The 17799-nt window shown below is 40.9% G+C and overlaps 2 protein-coding genes and 1 long non-coding RNA gene across 4 annotated transcripts; 2 read left to right on the forward strand and 1 right to left on the reverse strand.

Annotated features, from left to right (window-relative positions):
* Nucleotides 1-264: 264 nt before the first annotated feature.
* LOC119485139 lies at nt 265-6458 on the forward strand. The gene is made up of 2 exons (XR_005206193.1): nt 265-626; nt 3263-6458. It is a non-coding gene; the product is annotated as an uncharacterized LOC119485139 (long non-coding RNA).
* LOC119485138 (transcription elongation factor 1 homolog) lies at nt 6239-10458 on the reverse strand. The gene is made up of 4 exons (XM_037764490.1): nt 10322-10458; nt 9102-9238; nt 8929-8999; nt 6239-7416 (listed from the first exon to the last, which is right to left on the reverse strand). Exons 2-4 carry the CDS (start codon nt 9215-9217, stop codon nt 7352-7354), a joined length of 252 nt encoding a protein of 83 aa, XP_037620418.1. The 5' UTR covers nt 9218-9238; nt 10322-10458; the 3' UTR covers nt 6239-7351.
* Nucleotides 10401-17684, forward strand: pld6 (phospholipase D family, member 6). 2 transcript variants are annotated; one of them, XM_037764486.1, is made up of 4 exons: nt 10401-10530; nt 12638-12819; nt 13272-13501; nt 16337-17679. In XM_037764486.1, exons 2-4 carry the CDS (start codon nt 12641-12643, stop codon nt 16597-16599), a joined length of 672 nt encoding a protein of 223 aa, XP_037620414.1. In that variant the 5' UTR covers nt 10401-10530; nt 12638-12640; the 3' UTR covers nt 16600-17679. The 2 variants fall into 2 exon arrangements, with proteins under 2 accessions (XP_037620414.1, XP_037620415.1); XM_037764487.1 differs by lacking the exon at nt 10401-10530 and adding an exon at nt 11888-11908 and having other exon boundaries at nt 16337-17684.
* The last annotated feature ends 115 nt before the right edge of the window (nt 17685-17799 follow it).

Raw genomic sequence — 17799 nt, forward strand, 5'->3', positions numbered from 1 at the left:
GATTTTCCCTGTAAGCTTCAGCAGCTTACAAAAAGCCATTTGTACCGTGTGTATGAAGCAAATGATCTCACTCCAACACGTGCATTCATTACACCAACCCCAAACTATTTTTTTTGTAAAATTTTACTACGGCCTATACTGGAGCTCCATCGTGGACCCTTTGAGGTCCGCGGACCCCAGCTTTGGAAACCGCTGCTCTCTATAGGGCATGCTCTTCGGCGCCAGGGCTGGATGGACAGGAGAGAAAGGGAGGAGGAGGAGGAGGAGGAGAAGAGTATAGCAGAAGAGGAGGAGGAGGAGGAGGAGGAGAGGTGAGGGGTTGCAGCTGAGTTGCATGGGATGCTGCTGCTGCTGCTGATGCTGCTGCTGCTGCTGCTGCATCGGCTCCATCATCGCTCCATCCCTCCCTCGGAGAGAATGGAAAAAACAAGGAGTGGTTATGTGATTCCCCCACAAGCGGGAGGAGAAGCGCACAGAGAGAGAAAGGACTCTAGCAGGGGATGGGGGGGCGTTTCCCTGCCACACTATAGCCTATATCTCACACTTCAGCATGGATACAATACATCTGGCATATGGAGCATCTTCTTCTTCAAGGGGTGAGCTGACATAAAGATGGACACAGAGCGGTAAGTTCATTTTTATTTACCATTATATATAAAAAAAAACAACACGATTTGGACACAGTTCACAGCGCATCACTTTACACTGTCCTCTTATTTAGATGTTAAAAGTGGAGAAAACAAGATTTAAGCTTTTATGGAGCTTGCTTTGTAGCCCAGCATGGCATGGCATGGAATTATAACGCCCGATCAATTCCCCCCTCCTTGTTGGCACGCTTTATGATTTGAAAACAGGTTGGTCCCATCATCAGCATCACTCCACCAAGTTCCTATCAAATGACTTGATGGGGGGAATTGCACCTGCACGCTGCTTTAATGTTTGAACCAACAGCATGTCAGCTCCTCCTTTGTAAGCCTTGTTAAAGACAAAGATGGTCCAAAAAATCTCTTCCACTCTCCCTGCAAAGGGTTAAAGATTCAATCCACGCTTTGCCCACTCTGAACTGGGTTCTCCTTGTCAGTGGGAGCGGATGTATTTACAAACAAAGAAAGCTTAATATCCAAAGCCTGTCACGTAGAGGACAGGTGCTGGCTATCTGTGATTGTACAGTGTGTGTGTGTGTGTGTTATCTGGGCTAGTAGGCCAAACTGGATGTTGCATTTTGGCCCATGCAAGATTAAAGAAGTGTCTCTGTTAAGTTTTATCTGTGAAAGTTTTGGCCAAAGGCAGAAAAGGGCAGTTTCTTATTCTGCACTCTAGGCTGGATTTTGTGGCAATAGCCATCACTGGGTCATTTATTTTTTGTCTGGGTAGTGACTATTAGGCTCCACAGTGTAGCCAAAATGACTGGAAAGATTTGCTGTTGCAGGCATAAGCATAAACATCCTCATAACAGCGCCTTTTAGTTCCAAGCAATTAAACAGTAATGTGCAAGCAGCAGCCCAGCAGCGTCCGCTCACTTCTCTCCCAGTCTCCATCTCGAGCCTTGTCTTGTCTTGTCTCTGCCTCCGGCACAGCCACTTGTGATTCTGCATCCCATCTGAAACACCAGGTACATTAAAGGATTGATAAGTCTGTTGAGTCAGACATAAATATCCAACGCAGACTGATTGTCTTTCATTAGGCCCTCCAGCTGGAGCCAGTTCATTTCCAATCAAGTCAACTCCAGGAAATGGATTTTCTTATAAATGCAAACCAGATGTCTTTCGCCAATGAAAGTTGACATCCAGTCTGCACAGCTATTATTGTAAATAAGTGGATGCAGGGTCAGTTAACATGAATGGCAAACTGAGGTGACACAAATAAAAAAAAAAAGGCCTGGGTTCATACATTCACACAAATGCTTCTGCAGGCACACCCTTTGTATGTGAGAGTCATTTCCTCATAGCTAAAAAACTACACTGAAGCATATCTTCAAATTAGACGGGAGACATTCCAGTGACAGCGAGCAGACACAGACCGGCCCCGTGTGGTGGAGAGGGCAGCAGCAAGGGTGTATTTTTAACACCAGATCCCTGACACCTACGTGCATCTCTTCACAGCTCTTGGTGAGAACAGAAGACACGTCCACTTGAGTTGTCATCATCAGCAGCCCAGACATGGACAGTTGGGATGGAGGATGGAGGATGGAGGATGAAAGAGCAAGAGGCGAGGAGGAATAGATGAGCAGAGAGAGGACTAGAGGAGTATGGGTAATGAGGGAGACGAGTGTCAAGATCTTTTTCTCTAGTTTTTTGTAGACTACCACAGGTGTGAGTGAGGTGAGAGGATTGTCAGCGGCAAATGGGAACTTTCCTGCGAGTGTCAGGTCTCATGGCGCCTCAGCTTTGATACAGAGATTTATACGTGCGTCTGGGTGGATGTACGAGCTGATCTGAGGAAAGTAGGGGGGTGAACACGGGGGCGACAGAGGGCACACAATGATTAGAGAGGAAAGGTTAAGGGGGAAAAGTAAGAGGAAAAGTCCTGTTGGTAAACTAGTTTTCCAGGGGGAGCTGTCTGTGGTGCTGATGCAACCCCCCCACCACCACCACCACCTCCACCACCTCCCCCGTTTCCCACCAACTCTCCTCCTCTCTTGTTCTCTCCTCCTCAGCTGTTGATTGACAACTACTGTGTCTCTAATTGGCAAGTGTGGATAGTGTGGAGTCAGGCTTATTCTCCATGGGACAGACCAAGGAAAAGAGAAAAAAGAGTGTGAGGGGGAGGGAGATGGGGGAGCCTTCCAACAATAAGTGAGTGAGTGAGGAGAGGAGAGACGGAGATAGATGGAGGGGGGGAGGAAAAGGAATGGAAAATGGAATGAAGGGAGACACGGGGTGAGGAGGAGGGGATGGTGAGGTGAGGGCTGAACATCTGTTTGGTAATCACTCTCCCTTCAGTGCAGTGTAACACACACTGACACCTATTTGATAATTGGTGAGCCGGCCCCTCTCCCTCAGCGCTCGGCTAAATGGTTGCTTGATACCGGGGAGAGCAAAGGGACTAGCTGTTGGCAGTGCAATCTGTTTACTCGGTGCAGCTCAGGTAAAGATGCATAGCAGGCTGTATCTGTGTGTATATGTGTGTGTGTGTGTGTCTACAATCTGGTTATTAGTCTAACAATGAGCTTCAAGATGTTTTGCTTGTGAAATGTGTAATATAACCTCCGAGCAATGCATTGTTATTCAAGGATAAATATGATCTCTTTTGTCTCTCTTAGGTGCTGCTGTCCTTAAAACACAGACCTTCCTTCCTTCCACGCTGCAATCTCATTCAGAGTGCAGGGATGAACACAGAAGAGGAGGTCCAGAGCTGAGAGGAGAGAGGAAAGGAAATGAAAAAAGGAAAGGAAAGGAGGGAGGAGGCGGGCCTCTTTGCTCCGGTCTCGACCACGGGTATTCTTGGGTTGATAATACAGATGTGGATGTTATTGCTTGAGAATACGCGTAGTCGAGTGGAAGCTTTATCATCTGCAGTTGGACCCTAAAGCAGGATTCTATTCAGTAGAGTACAAAGGCAGACATATTATAAATGTATAGCCAAGCTGAGCAGGTGACACAGACATTTTTTAATTAAGCACCCAGAGGTGACTTTTTTTTATGTGAAAAAGGCTTATTTTGTTCAATCAGAAAGGTTTTTTAAATCAATCAGGGGCTAGCCAAATCAAATCCAGCCACTGAAAAGGTTTTTTATCACCGTGGGTTTATCAACCATGTCACTCTTTACACCTGTGGAGGAAATGAGTTTGTTTCGCTGGCCAGGTTCAGCCTCTCCCTCCCGCAGAGGTGCTGCTGCTTGGACCGTGCCACTAAGCTAAACCCCCCGGGCATTAGTTCAGGGAGCTTAACACCAAAGTCTCCAGACTCAGACGTTAATTCCAAACCCTCTTGATTACATACCCTTGTCAGTCAGTCGTGCTTACAAGTGAGCCTATAATCTTATCAGTTGATGAGTGTCTTTCACAGCCCTTCACACTCTGCGCCAAACATTTTCCTCAATACTGAGCAGAAATTTGCAAAAATTGGCTCCTCGGACGTAAGCGGCTGCCACGGGATGGTACATTGTAGCTATGCATATAACCCATCATCCCACTGCACTACCAACTACTCTTCTTGCACTCCTATTTTTGACTCATGCTAAAAATGTGCGAGAGTTTGATGCCTGTAGCAGCAACAGGAGACAGTAACACATGAGGACATGTCAAGACTCGCACCCGTGGCTGACATTTCAGCGTTCGGCTCAGCTGACTGGCTGTCATGATGGAGACTCACGCCCACACACACACACATACATGTATATAAACTGCAATTCACATGATCTACAAGCCAGTAGGGAGATATGGGATTGATGGATCCTATGAAAACAAGCATAGAGACAAATCCCCCCCATATGAATGAATGCACACACACTGCAGCGAGGTTCACTGAGTCCATGCGTACCAGTGGGGAAATAAGGGGTTGATTGATTTTATGGGTAACTATTTTTAGTCAGAATGATGGATGTTTATGTCTTTTATTGATCAAGTTGAGGTCTGAAGAGTTCTTGGACGTCAGGGCGTGCTGATTAATCAGGTAGCAAAGGTGTTGGAATAAAACATCCTGAATTACATTTTTGGTGCATTAGCATTATTGCTAAGTGTTATAAATTAGAAAATCAACATTTCATTGCAAATTCAGCAATATATTAGCATCCGTTTGCAAATGTGCCCATGATAAATTACACTCTTATCATGTACTCTACTATTCCATGATTTCTTACTATACTGCGTAAGCAAATCTCTTATTTATTAGCACAGTATGTGATTATAATTTATACGAATTTCACACTGACGTTGTGTAAACTTGTTGATTTGGCAAAGCCCTTTCTGTGGTTTTGTGTGTACTCGTGTATGCATGTGTGTGTGTGTGTGCTTCTAAGCAACAAAATGACTATTGTGAGCACAGCTCCAGGTGCCTAGCAACCGAATCGCTCTGTTTCCCTGGCAACAGTTGCCTCGCACTCACTGTGTGGGTGATTGGCAGCCTTGACAACGGAGACGGAGTGACACTTGACCTCGCGTGCTGAATGGGAGAGGAGAAAGAAGGAGCGAGAAATAGAAGAGATGGGGGAGGGAGAGTGGGAGGGGACGTGCGGAGACAGACGAGAGACTAAGTGATAATCATTCTCCATTGTAATCATCCTCCAGCGTGTTTCATAAGGCGTCGTCAATACCTCTCCAGCTGGGGTCCATCATCAAACACAATGCACAGTGCAGTGCGCGCATGCACGGTCACTCTCTACCTGGGTGGAGAGCCCGGGCAGGCACTCTACATCTCATCTATTATCACTCAGCCCTGCCTGGTGCACAGCCTCGCTACACTGTGTCTTCTCTCATTTGTGATCTGCTACATCCTGAGCTCTGTGGGGATGAATGGATACTGGACTCCTAGAAATGTGTCACGGTCACAGATGCCACAGGAGAGTAGATCAGAAGCTGTGCACACGAGACGTTTTACTCTGAAACTGGCACTGCCAGTGTCTTTGACACATAAGTGCTGTAAATGTGTGTTTTTGTGGTTCCCCATCCATTCACTAGCTCCCATTATACTAGGTTCTCTTTTAACCAAAAGCTGTGTTCTTCATGGTTGTGTATAATCAACACTGTAAAAGTGGCCTACAAACTCAAATAAAAAATCCACATTTGGAAGTCTGTGTTCTTTCACCTCATTCAACTTTTACTATAAAATCTGTATTCTACTCATCACAAGTCGAGGCATAGTAAATTAAGCTGCTTATTATCGCAGTAGTGACACTTACTGACAAAAATGTGTGGATATGAAACCATTTTCTTTATTAATTCTCAGTTTCTTTGACAGTTCATCTAAACCTCAACTGTAATTCGGAGGTTGTCCCTCCATTTATCACCAGCTGGTGGTGCTCAGTGCTGTACAGGATGTTGATGTCATGTAAGATCTAATCACTACTTTCCCCCATTGAAAAAAGACTAGCATTCAATAAATCAAATCAAGGTCAAATAACCACATTTGAAATCACAAAAAGAAAAATCCATAGAGTGTGTGCCAGATTTTTAAATGTTTTGCTCGATGCTTCGATTGGAACTCTTTGTGTAACAAATCTCCTCATATCGTGCCATCAAAATACAGTACATTTAGTTCATTACACAATAAAATAAAAAAACAACCAACACGTACTGGTATCAAGTCTTATTGCTCCTTTATTTCCAAGATCACACTTATCAAATTCATTACATTTAAAAAAAACAGCTTGCTTTTCAACACTGTTGGCTATTGCATAGGAAAATAACGCTCAATATTAACGCCTGATTTCAGTATAAGATTACACTATTCTGTAGATATGCGCTTCATAACAAAGATCATTTGTACTTATTGAATTTTTTTTTTCTTGCACATGTAAGCCAAAAAACATACAATCAACTGAAAAACTAATGATTTAAGAGAACAAACCCCTTGAACTTAGCAGCTAAGCATAAATCGTACACATTCCTAATTCCTCTCTCCAGTGGAATGACCTAATGTTGTGACACAACGGTCTGTATGAGGATGAGGAGAGCCGTGGACGCAACCCGTAACATCATGCCTGAACTGTATTAACATTTAACCAAAGAAGAAGTTCCCTATCACCTACACTTTGCAAAGTCTGGCAGTGCAACCTACCTTCCCAGAGAATGAGCGTATGGAAAACTTAATATATTCAACTTTTAAATTCACCAACTCGCTGTTTCTGTCAGGATCCACATATACACACACGTCTCTCTCTCATTATGCTGATTAAAAAGATTTGACTTTCTATTGATTTCACATTAAAATGCCGAGATGGGAGCCCATTCACTTTCACTACAGGCCTCTTGTAAAAATCATATTTCTGCACCTGACAATATCTAGCGGCTAAAAAGAAAAATAGAAAGCAGGACTCATTTTGTTTGTAATCTTCAACAACTACTATTTAAAGGCTAAAGGATTTTTGAGACCCAAATAAAAAACAAATATTGGAAAAAAGAAAGCCCCGCTCGATGTGAGAAGATAAATCAGGTTACATCGCAAAAAACAAATTGCTTAATAAATCTCAAGAGTCAAAACGAGAGTTGTGTTGTGTTGTTGTGGGCTGAAACCTGACACGGTGTAAGTGAAACTGCGGTGCACACAATTGTAATTCCCAAGTGACCATATGGAAAACCTGTGAACAGTAAAAGTTTCATAAATGTCCTCTGAACAGCTTGATCCTAATGGGCCCAGGTCCACATCCTCGTCCTCTTCCCGTTCCTGAAAGACATCCAGCTCCACCACGAGGGCTACTGATTGGCTGATTCACAGGCATCTATCCAATCACTGTACACGTCTACCGGCTCTGATAGATCTGAGGAGCAATGGATTAAGGATAAAAGGAAGTTTGTTGCTTAAGAGTAAGAGTTAATATCAGTGCAGAATGATCTGAACTTTGGAAATCAATACAGGAGTTATTATCTCATGAAATACTGTAAGTGTGGTACTTCAGTCAGATTATAACAGGTGGTTGTATGTGGGGGGATACCATAACTGGTCTCTCTTTAAAGACTGTCTTTAATACAGATCTGAATGGCCTACTTGATCTTTCTTCAGCCAGTGCACTGTAGAGTTCCTCACAGTTGAACACTGAATGAAGTCCAGAAACAGACATTAACTGTCCGTGAACACCAGACCATAACTGGTCACAGCATCGACCAGCAGTCAGTGGACGACTGGAGAAAGATCAAGGAGGACATTTATATCCGACGGCCTCCACCCCCTACTCAGTCATGTGATATCAACAGAGTACAGAGTACTTCCATTCTGAGTCGGTTATATTTAAATATGCATATTTTCCTCTCCGTTTCGGTCCTATGTCCAGTTTTTCTCATCCAAAAACTGAGCTTTTTCAAAACAGTCTCCAGAGCGGGTACATATTACAAACACAGATTGGTGGTTCAGTATGTACAGGGAAAAGCCTGCCAGTGAGGGTTGGGGGCGGTGTGGCAGAGACAGTAAAGTTAAGAACTTTCAGTCACCTCTAATCTTCTCTGTGATCTCGTATTTAAAATGTAAATATAGCTGAACACACAGCACTGCTGCTGTTAATAATTTATGGGATTTATGGAGATTTTGTTAGACGACGTTTGTTTCTGCCCTCTGTAACTTTCTCTGCGAGCACGCATTTTAAATGACGACACAACCGATCACACAGTTGTTGTCATTAACCTGTATTTATGTTAATATTTTCTGATGATGTCACCATCATAAAATAACGATTGGCTTTATCTGTCCTACTTCGTACCAGATGTTGGCTGTGATGTGCAGCTTTGTTGTTTGCCAACTGAAAAGAGGACGAAGAAGATATTTATCTGTTTTTTCTATTGTTCAGGTGTTTAATTGTGGGCAGAGATCTTTATGATACTGGAAAAGATAGTGTGGACACAAGTCATTTTCACACAGGGCTTTGTGTAGAAGTAGTCTATGCCACCTCTGTGACAACTGAGCAAACCTCATTCACTGATGAAAACTATGGGCTGGAGTAAGGGGGAGGAAAACTGTAAAAGTGTGAGGGAAGGCGGTTTCCGAAGCTATTTAACCATCTGACAAGCACTTCTGATGAATTATATTGGGCCCTTTGTGGGATCCAGTTGAAAGTGCCTGTACTGTGGAAACAACAACAACAAAAAAACTAGTTAAGTGGACATTTTAGATTATTCTTTTTGACTACTATTACCAAGACCAAGAACAAACATTCATACTAAAAGCTATGAGAAATTAGTTCAACGTGTTCAAACTGCAGTACTGTCATTATTATTTTGTTTACAGTATGAGAAAGAGAAATCATAGCTGTTATCTAAAATTCATGTGTGAGAAAGGATACAGGTGATGGGGGTCTGGAACTCCTCCAAGCAGACTGTGCATGATATTATTCCAGTATTTCTGGTTCTCTCCCTGTTGACACAAAAAGAAAAAAAAAAGTTCACCCCAGAAAGCAATGAATCAAACTTGAAGCAGTTATCCTTGGACAGGTGTTTTAGGTGAAATTATAAGTACATTTTGACATCACAAGACTTCTCGTGGTTGCAGAACGGACAGGTGAACTGAGAGTCCAGATCTCCTGTCAGCTTCTTCTTTGGAGGGGGCTTTCTTTTGGACTTGCGACGACCCATTGCACACAAACTGAATCAAGTCTGTATTACAAAAGAGACAAAAAAAAGCAGGCAGCTTCAACAAGGAGAACATGTCCGTTGAGAACATTGACCTCACTAGTAAAGGTCAATTTTCGATAAGATTTAGGGGAACCAAATTATGGAGTAGCTTTTCACATCTATCAATAAACTATTCATCTGTCAAGTGTTTCAAAAGTCGCTTAAAGGGTCATTTAATTGCTGTCTTGTAATTGCTTTTCCCCATGTTGTCCATGTATCTGTTTTTATGTTTTTTTTCCCACTCACAATGTTGTTTGAAAAAGTCTTTATAGATATTTAAATCAATATCCTCCTCACAAACACTAACCATACACTTACATGCAACACACACACACACACACTTGTCTTTTTTGATATATTTACTGTATTGTTATTGTTGTTATTATATATCTTGTCCTAATTGTTTTGTTATCACTATAATGTAGTCATATTATTTCTTTATATATATATCTTGTCCTAATTGTTTGTTATCATTATTATGTAGTCATATTATTTCTTTATATATATATCTTGTCCTAATTGTTTGTTATCATTATTATGTAGTCATATTATTTCTTTATATATATATATATATATATATATCTTGTCCTAATTGTTTATCACTATTATGTAGTCATATAATGTATTTATATTAATCTTGTCTCTAGGTGGAGGCTTCAGATAAGCCCAGTGGGGTTTCTTTTGCCTCTTCCTGCACTTTATATAATTCATTTATCTTTTTGTTATGTTGTATAGTCTTAAATTGTGCAAAACAAATAAACAATAAACATGTGCGATGGGTGAATACCTCCAAAGAGAGAATAATGTGAGAACTCTTGACTAGAAAACAACTCCAGCCTGCAGCCTGCAGCCTGCAGCTCCATATTGTTAGCAACTAAAGTTAGCAGGCTAACGTTAGCATGTTTGTTGTTGATCTCCCATTACAACATAAATCGCCTCACGATGAAAAGACGACTTAAATGAACTCCAATAAGAACACATCTTTGATTAAACCTCGAGTAAACGCGACTATCAGACACGTCGTACTTGTTAAATGTCATTCAGTAAAAGTTTAATCTTGTTTACCTTCTCTTGGGCACGTTGTAGTCAAAAGGCTTCCTGGAAGACCCGGCACCGGTAACTGTTTAGCGTGACGTGATTGGAGGAGAGCGTTTTGCTTCACGGTCACTCATTGGCTCTCTGACCTGTCAGTCAAACTTGATTGGCAGTGACGACACAGCGTCTGTGACACAGCCTCCTTCTCTCGCGCGGTGGCGACAGAAGATCACTCTCAGGTGAGGTTGTGTTGTCTAAAAATACTCTCAATTTAATTTTTTGACATGCCTTAAGTAATTCTGGAAATGTTAAATTGCTAATTTGTTATATATCTTGACAGTTAGCGTAGTTTAAATGGGGTTTTGTGTCGTTGTTTTGTCTTGTCTACTCAGTGTTTGGTGATAATATGATGGATGTAACTGACAATTCACCAACATCTCGCGAGAACACCGGTTCAACAAATGTTTGGTGCTTTGATGGATATAACTGACAATTCACCAACATCTCGCGAGAACACCGGTTCAACAAACGTTTGGTGCTTTGATGGATATAACTGACAATTCACCAACATCTCGCGAGAACACCGGTTCAACAAATGTTTGGTGCTTTGATGGATATAACTGACAATTCACCAACATCTCGCGAGAACACCGGTTCAACAAATGTTTGGTGCTTTGATGGATATAACTGACAATTCACCAACATCTCGCGAGAACACTGGTTCAAAAAACGTTGGATTAGCCAAATTTAAATCAATTAGCTTGGTTAACCAATTAAGATAGCTGTTTTGCTAAGCACTAAGCTAGTTAAACCAATACCAACATTTAAAGTACAGCAATTAAGTATAATTTTTTTACTTTATTTGATTCAGTTGTTTTTACTTTTCTACTAGCAGCCAGGTGTTATGTTGAAGTCTGATCCCCCATTATTTTTAAAAAGCAATTCTAAAGCCTTAATTAAATATTGGGTAATATTTCCTTTTACAGGTCTTTCACTGTAATTAGGTGATAATTAGCAAGTAACCTATTTCAAATTTCTTTGGAATTACTGCCAAATTACCCCAAACAGTATTTACCTATAAATTTATTGAAAATGACTTTACTATAAACATCATTTGATAATTATATTCCGCTATTTCCCAATAGCTGGTCATTTATTTAATACATTTCCAGGAAAAAAGGATACGAAGTTAATTGATATGCTTTATTTCTTTTAAATTTCTTTAAAAAACTCTGAATCAGTACATCAGCTACCATGTTACGTCTGTGTAACCAATAAGTCACACAATAGTGAGATTTGTGATGATCAGAAGTGTCTTCTATTAGTTTTGGTTTTGGAGGTAAATATTTGGTAAATATTGGGGTAATTTGGCAGTAATTTCAAATAGGTAACTTGCTAATTATCACCTAATTACCATGACATTTGCAAACCTGTAAAATGAAGTGTGACCAAATATAGTCATGCATTAAGGTTACATGATATATTCCATAATTCTACCCGCCTGGCACCACTGACTCAGTGTTTAGAATTTTAAAGCTTTTTACCTAGATTTCAGAAGTGGCAGACAAAACAAATGAGTGTCCGGTAGAAATGTTCAGTGATTCGCCACTGTGGCGGGTGAGGAAAAAGGTTAATTTCAGACCCTGCTTGAAACCAAGTATTTCTTTAGAGAGCAGTATTGCTAGATATGAGAAAAGATATGAGTACTTCTTCCTCCACTGATCGAATACCACGAAAGAAAGTGAACACTTCATTTTGATCTTTTCCGGTCAGGATATGTCTGTGGAGTCAGCCATTATGGAAGAAAGAAAATGAATCATAAGTTGGTAAAATGGTTAAATACACAATTTATAAACTTTGTATAATAACATACAATATATGTGTATTTTGTCAGACAGGATAATAACAACATTCATTGAGGTTTCATGCTTAGTTGTAGATGTTCTGTATTTGATATGACAGCTCCAAATAATGATTATTTTTATCATTGACTGATCTGCTGATTATTTTATCGATTTGGTTTATCATTTTTGTCTATAACATGTCAGAAAATGGTGATAATTTCCATTTTGTCAATCATGATTTCCCAAAGTGATGCCTTGAAACAGACTGCCACACATTAACAATGATATAAAATGGAGAAAAAGCAGCAAATCTAAAAGATGGACTAGCGGATTAATCGACTTGCTTCAGGACAAAAAAATAATATACAGAACCGATAATTTACTGTTCATGATACCTGTATGAAAATGTCCATCATCATGTCAGAGAAAACTCACAAAACACATGTTATATTCATGTTAAGATCTGAAAGTTTGCATTATACTACATGTTTGGTTCTTGTAGTGAATGTCAGTGATGTGGACGGTGAAGGTGATGGGCCTGGGTGCGGTGGCCGTCTCTCTCAGCGTGGAGCTGCTCGGCTGGCTCCTCCGTCGCCTCAGGCCTGGAAGACCCCTCAACGAGGTCCTCTTCTTCCCCTCAGAGATGGCCTGTGTGGAGCACATCTTCACTCCCTCGGCGTTTCAGTAAGTGAAACATAATCGCTGCAATGAGTAAAAGGAAGCTATATATGATTTTCTCTGTATCACCGTCAAGTGTGTTCCAATAATGGCCACTAATGCAAAAATTCATAGCCCCTAGATGCTTTCAGTAAGTGGATTTAGTCAGTGCAATCACCATTCCTCATCCCAATTGTTTTTCACCTAACGGGGCTGCTCTTTTACCTACTGAATACGTTTTTCACATAAAGTAATACCTAGAAAACCAAATTTAAACATAAGTATGCACCACTGGGGCTATTAGCATTTGTGCCAGCTTGAAAACTGTTCACAACAGCATTTCTCGGCTAAATAGAGCTATTGTAACCTGACAGTTGGTTTCTTCACTTTCTGGACAACCTGGGTGAGAGGTAAAATATATAAACGGAAAAAAAGCATGCAGATGATAAAATAAGTTGTTTTGGTTTCGGCTTTTCCAGTTCCTGTTACTGCCCATTGCCTCATGGCGTGGAGACCTCTTTCTCCCGTTTTCTCCGCCGCATCCTGTCCACCTCATCCTCGCTGGACTTGTGCGTCTTTGCCTTCTCCAACATGGACCTGAGCAGGGCCGTGCTAGCGCTGCACAGCAGGGGCGTCACCATCCGAGTCCTCACTGACAAGGACTACGCCGCCATCACTGGCTCCCAGATAGGGGTCCTCCGCAAGGCCGGTAAGGGAAATGGATCCGTTTATTTTTTCTTAAATCCTTGTGAAGCATGTGTCTTCATACTGTGTGACTTAAACAGTCACTCTGACGAAGCATCCTTACAAACACAGGCCCAGGGAGTCATATTTAGCCCTTCTGGAGATTTTTTTTTGTTACAAAAGTCACACTAACCTCTGTGAGGTCATTATTATGGACACATTTCTCCTAAAATACGGGAAGGATGGCTGGTCCTACTCTATAAAAGGTGCTCCCTCTGTGTTCTCGGACTATCAGTGTCATTGTCAGTAAGTCCCATGGGGGTTCCTTAGTGGTGAATGGAGAGATGATGGGAACTGTCTGGGTGAATGGAGGTTTCCACTACAAGCCTTCCTATGAGTCAGAGAGAGTAATCACGCTCTGAAAGCTCTGAAAGATTTTTGTGCCACGTGTCAGACTGTCTCACTTTCTCTGCATTTAATAAATTACCGCCACTGTATATTGTTAAGCACGAATTAAGTAAGTAAGAAATTGGCAAGCAGGCAGCAGATTTCATTAGGCAAAGTGTTTCAAAGTGTGTGTGCATGTTGACAGCAAACCTCCTGAGAACCACTTTGGCACAGGGGACGATCTTTTCATACTGTACGTATTTTGTCTGCAGAAACCTTCCCAAACTCCAATAGCTGAAGGTGACTGGCAACTAAGCACATTGCTTTGGATTAGTTTGCTGTCACTGGTTTGGGTAGTCCAAACATTTCCCTCAGAGGGGGAAATAATCACGGATGCACACAAGACTCTGAAAGGGCAGGGAAAATTATCCTAAAGGGACATCTCCTGGACTGTCTGCGTCCTGGTGTCAAAACTGGAAAGACATCAAACTTTAATTGCTAGTTGCATTTACTCTTTCCCGTCGTTTCTGGCTCTCTTCACTTTGAGCTGGAAATATTTTAAAAAGGCATTTACACACAGAGCGATTAGGGGGTCAAGGGGACATGTTCCTTGCAAAGAGAAATGGAGTCTTAAAAACACATTTCTAGTAATTGTTTTTCATTTTTCTTCAAAGGGGCATGCACTTACCCTCTCAAGAGAGAATTTGCATGTCTAATCCCTCTCTGAGTTTAGTCTGCAGTGTAGTAAAAGTTACTAGTCTACAGTGTGTACTGAAATCAAATACCCGACCAAAGTAATGCTTCTGTCTAAGATAGTTTTCATTGTACACGACTGAAGAGAAACAAGTTCAGTACAACAGATTAAAAAAAACTATTTTGTATTCTTACCATATTCCATATCAGAACCAATATTATTTTGTATTTACTGTATAACGGCATACTTGATTTATGTAAAATAGCTACTGCAGTTATTTAGTAAGTTAATTTGTTTGAGGCTATTTAATAAGCCAACGTCTTGTAATTCCCTTCTTGCTATCATTAGAATTTTTAGTAAATATTTGTCTCTGATACCCAGTTCTTCAGATAAGTTTCCTAAGTAGAGAGAGACAAGTGAAGTCAATATCAAATTCTAATATACTCCTTGTGGCGGTTTGTACATGTGTCTGCAAAATGGGACAAGACCAAAAGATGTGAGTGTGACCTCCCATTAAAGGTAGGATCGGTAGTGTTGTTTAAATACATTTTTGTTATATTTGTTGAAATTCTTTTTACATCCTGACAACAACTAATAAATCAAATGCTCTGACAAAAAAAAATTTAAAAAAAATCCGGTGTTTGTGGCTGTCGCAGGACTTTAATAAGCCCGTCCAGTCAGTCAGTGTTGCCGACTTGGCGACTTTCTCGCTAGATTCAGTGACTTTCGGAGCTTGTGCTGCCAGCTACTTTCATTGGAAAAGAGTTGGCAACACTGGGCTGGGTTTTTCGGTTGGATCATTTTTAAAAGCTAGTGTACTTTTGCTAGTTTCTCAACATTAACCACACTACCTTTAAGTGCCCACATTGCCTCCAGCATTGATTCTGAAGTCCAGTTGGTTTTGATTTTCATTTTTGAATTTATGAAAACCCTCACTCCATTCTTCCACCAACTTCCACAGTCTCTCCAACTTTGTGAATTTGTAGCAGTCATCTGGGTGTGGATGATGAGAGACCATTCCTCCCGACAGATTTCAATGTCCAGTTCTCTTTCCCACTTTTGCTTCATGTAGTCTGTTGAGTTGTTCTTCATCAGTAATATACCTAGATACCTAGGACCTCAATGATCCGTCTGATGGGTACTGAGTTGTAAGCTGAAATTCATCCTTGCCCGGTCCCTTCACCTCTTTTACATAATAGTGCCGCATTTCTAAGTATCTATAAAAATCTTGGCTCTCTAAGCCACATTTTACAGACTAGAAGACTGGAACTCAATTAATTCCCCATCCTTGTCTAAGGATTGAATATGATGTGATACTATGCCTTATCTATTTTTTAAATCTGAAATCTTAGTATGCTTTTGTTAGAATTGATAACTCCTTGGGTTTCTCTATCCAAATGATTTATTCTGCTCTGTCTGGATAAGAGAAATAAATAAGTGTCTTGTGATTATTTGGAGAGGGTGAAAACATTTCCAGTGAATGTTAAAGGACCAGTGTGTTACCTTTAGGGGGATCTATTGGTAGAAATGTAATATAATATTAATGTATGTTAAAGTGTATTTTCTTTAGTGTATAATCACCTGAAAATAAGAATATGAATGAATAATAATATAATGAGCCATTTGTATCTACATAGGTACACCCTGTGTACTATTTAACATCTCCACATTCTCACTGAAATTGTTTGTGCACCAACCTAGAACTACACACTAGAGAAGATCTGTAATCCATTGAAGACTATTCTCAACCCTTCTTCCCATCTCCCCACGGCTCCCCAGGGATCTGTGTGCGGTGCGACGTGGGCTCTGTTTACATGCATCACAAGTTTGCAGTGGTGGACAACCGGCTGCTCATCACCGGCTCCCTCAACTGGACGCTGACAGCAGTGCAGAGCAACATGGAGAACATCCTGGTCACCGATGAGCCAGACCTGGTGCGACCCTTCATCGAGGAGTTCAATAGGTTGTGGGTGCGCAACGATCCGGAGCAATACCTCCACTCAAGTGACAAAAAACCTGCTCACAATCCCACCAGAACCTAATGTTGAGTCAGAGCTCATCAACCTTTGAGGTAGAAGGCATGTTAAATCTGTTCACTCAGCTTGGACACACAATTTTATCTTTTCTTGTTTCCTGCCACGAGCTTTGACTCTGTTGCTTCTGGCTTTGGAGGACTTAAAGTGACACTGTTACTGTTCAAGATGATGGATGTTTCATGGCAGTTTTATTTTAATTATGTTTCAGAAAAGTTGTCTGATTTACCAGGCTGAGTCTTTAGTTAACAGTCCTTGTTTGATTTAATTTGTTCTTAAATTTACTGTTTGGCACAGGCCCTAAGACGAGGATAATATCCACAACATAGATTTGGTCCAGTTCTAAAGAGAAGGCCTCTGTTTGTGTTGGGTAAGAGCGTTTCTTAATTTTTAAAATCAAGTTTATATTTTTTTATATTGTGTTAAAGTACGCAATTACAGTTGCTTTTTTTGAAAGATCTCCACCGAATTAATCTTCTTTCTTCATGGTTGTTATGTGATAAATAATCTATTACATGATTCATTTTCCCCCTCAGAACTAGAGGGATTATCCAGGCTAGTTAGGAATTTGAGTCTAGTACATTTATTTAAAAAACAATCCACATTTCACCATGTGTATAATTCTATTCTAAATTGCACTGGCTGTAAAAATCCAGTGTATTGTTTAGGGTGTGCTACTGCGGTCTCAGGGACGATGTTTGCCAAGCACCAATAAACTCTCTCTCTCTCTCTCTCTCTCTCACACTGCAGTTTTTGTCAGGTCTGTTGCATCACTGCCCCGCAGCTGTAGTTTTTCTCTTGCTCCAACACGATTTACTCTGTCTCAAATTCACAGTCAGGCCTTACAGCACAAAAACAGGCTGGTATTCTCAGTGCTTTAACAATACCATCCTTTGAGGTTTGCAAACCAAAGTAGAGCTGATCTGGTTTGGGCATGATTAATGTGCCTGGGTGCATGACTCCCCTGCATTGCTCACAGTCAGGATGATGCTTGTTGATAAAGGCAAGGACTACTTGGGTTTGTCAAGACTTGTAGTATTTCAGCGAATTACATCTTGGAAGTTCCACGTATTAAATGGGAATGTTAGACTTTACGAATCAGCTGCTGTATTTTATCAACCGTGTAAAAGTGATCAATTAAACTGAGAGGTCATGAGATTGGATGCGTTACTAGTGCTTGAGCCATTCAACACAGTTTACAGCAGGGCA

The sequence above is a fragment of the Sebastes umbrosus genome, chromosome 3 (genome assembly GCF_015220745.1).
Source record: "Sebastes umbrosus isolate fSebUmb1 chromosome 3, fSebUmb1.pri, whole genome shotgun sequence".
Classification (NCBI taxonomy): domain Eukaryota; kingdom Metazoa; phylum Chordata; class Actinopteri; order Perciformes; family Sebastidae; genus Sebastes; species Sebastes umbrosus.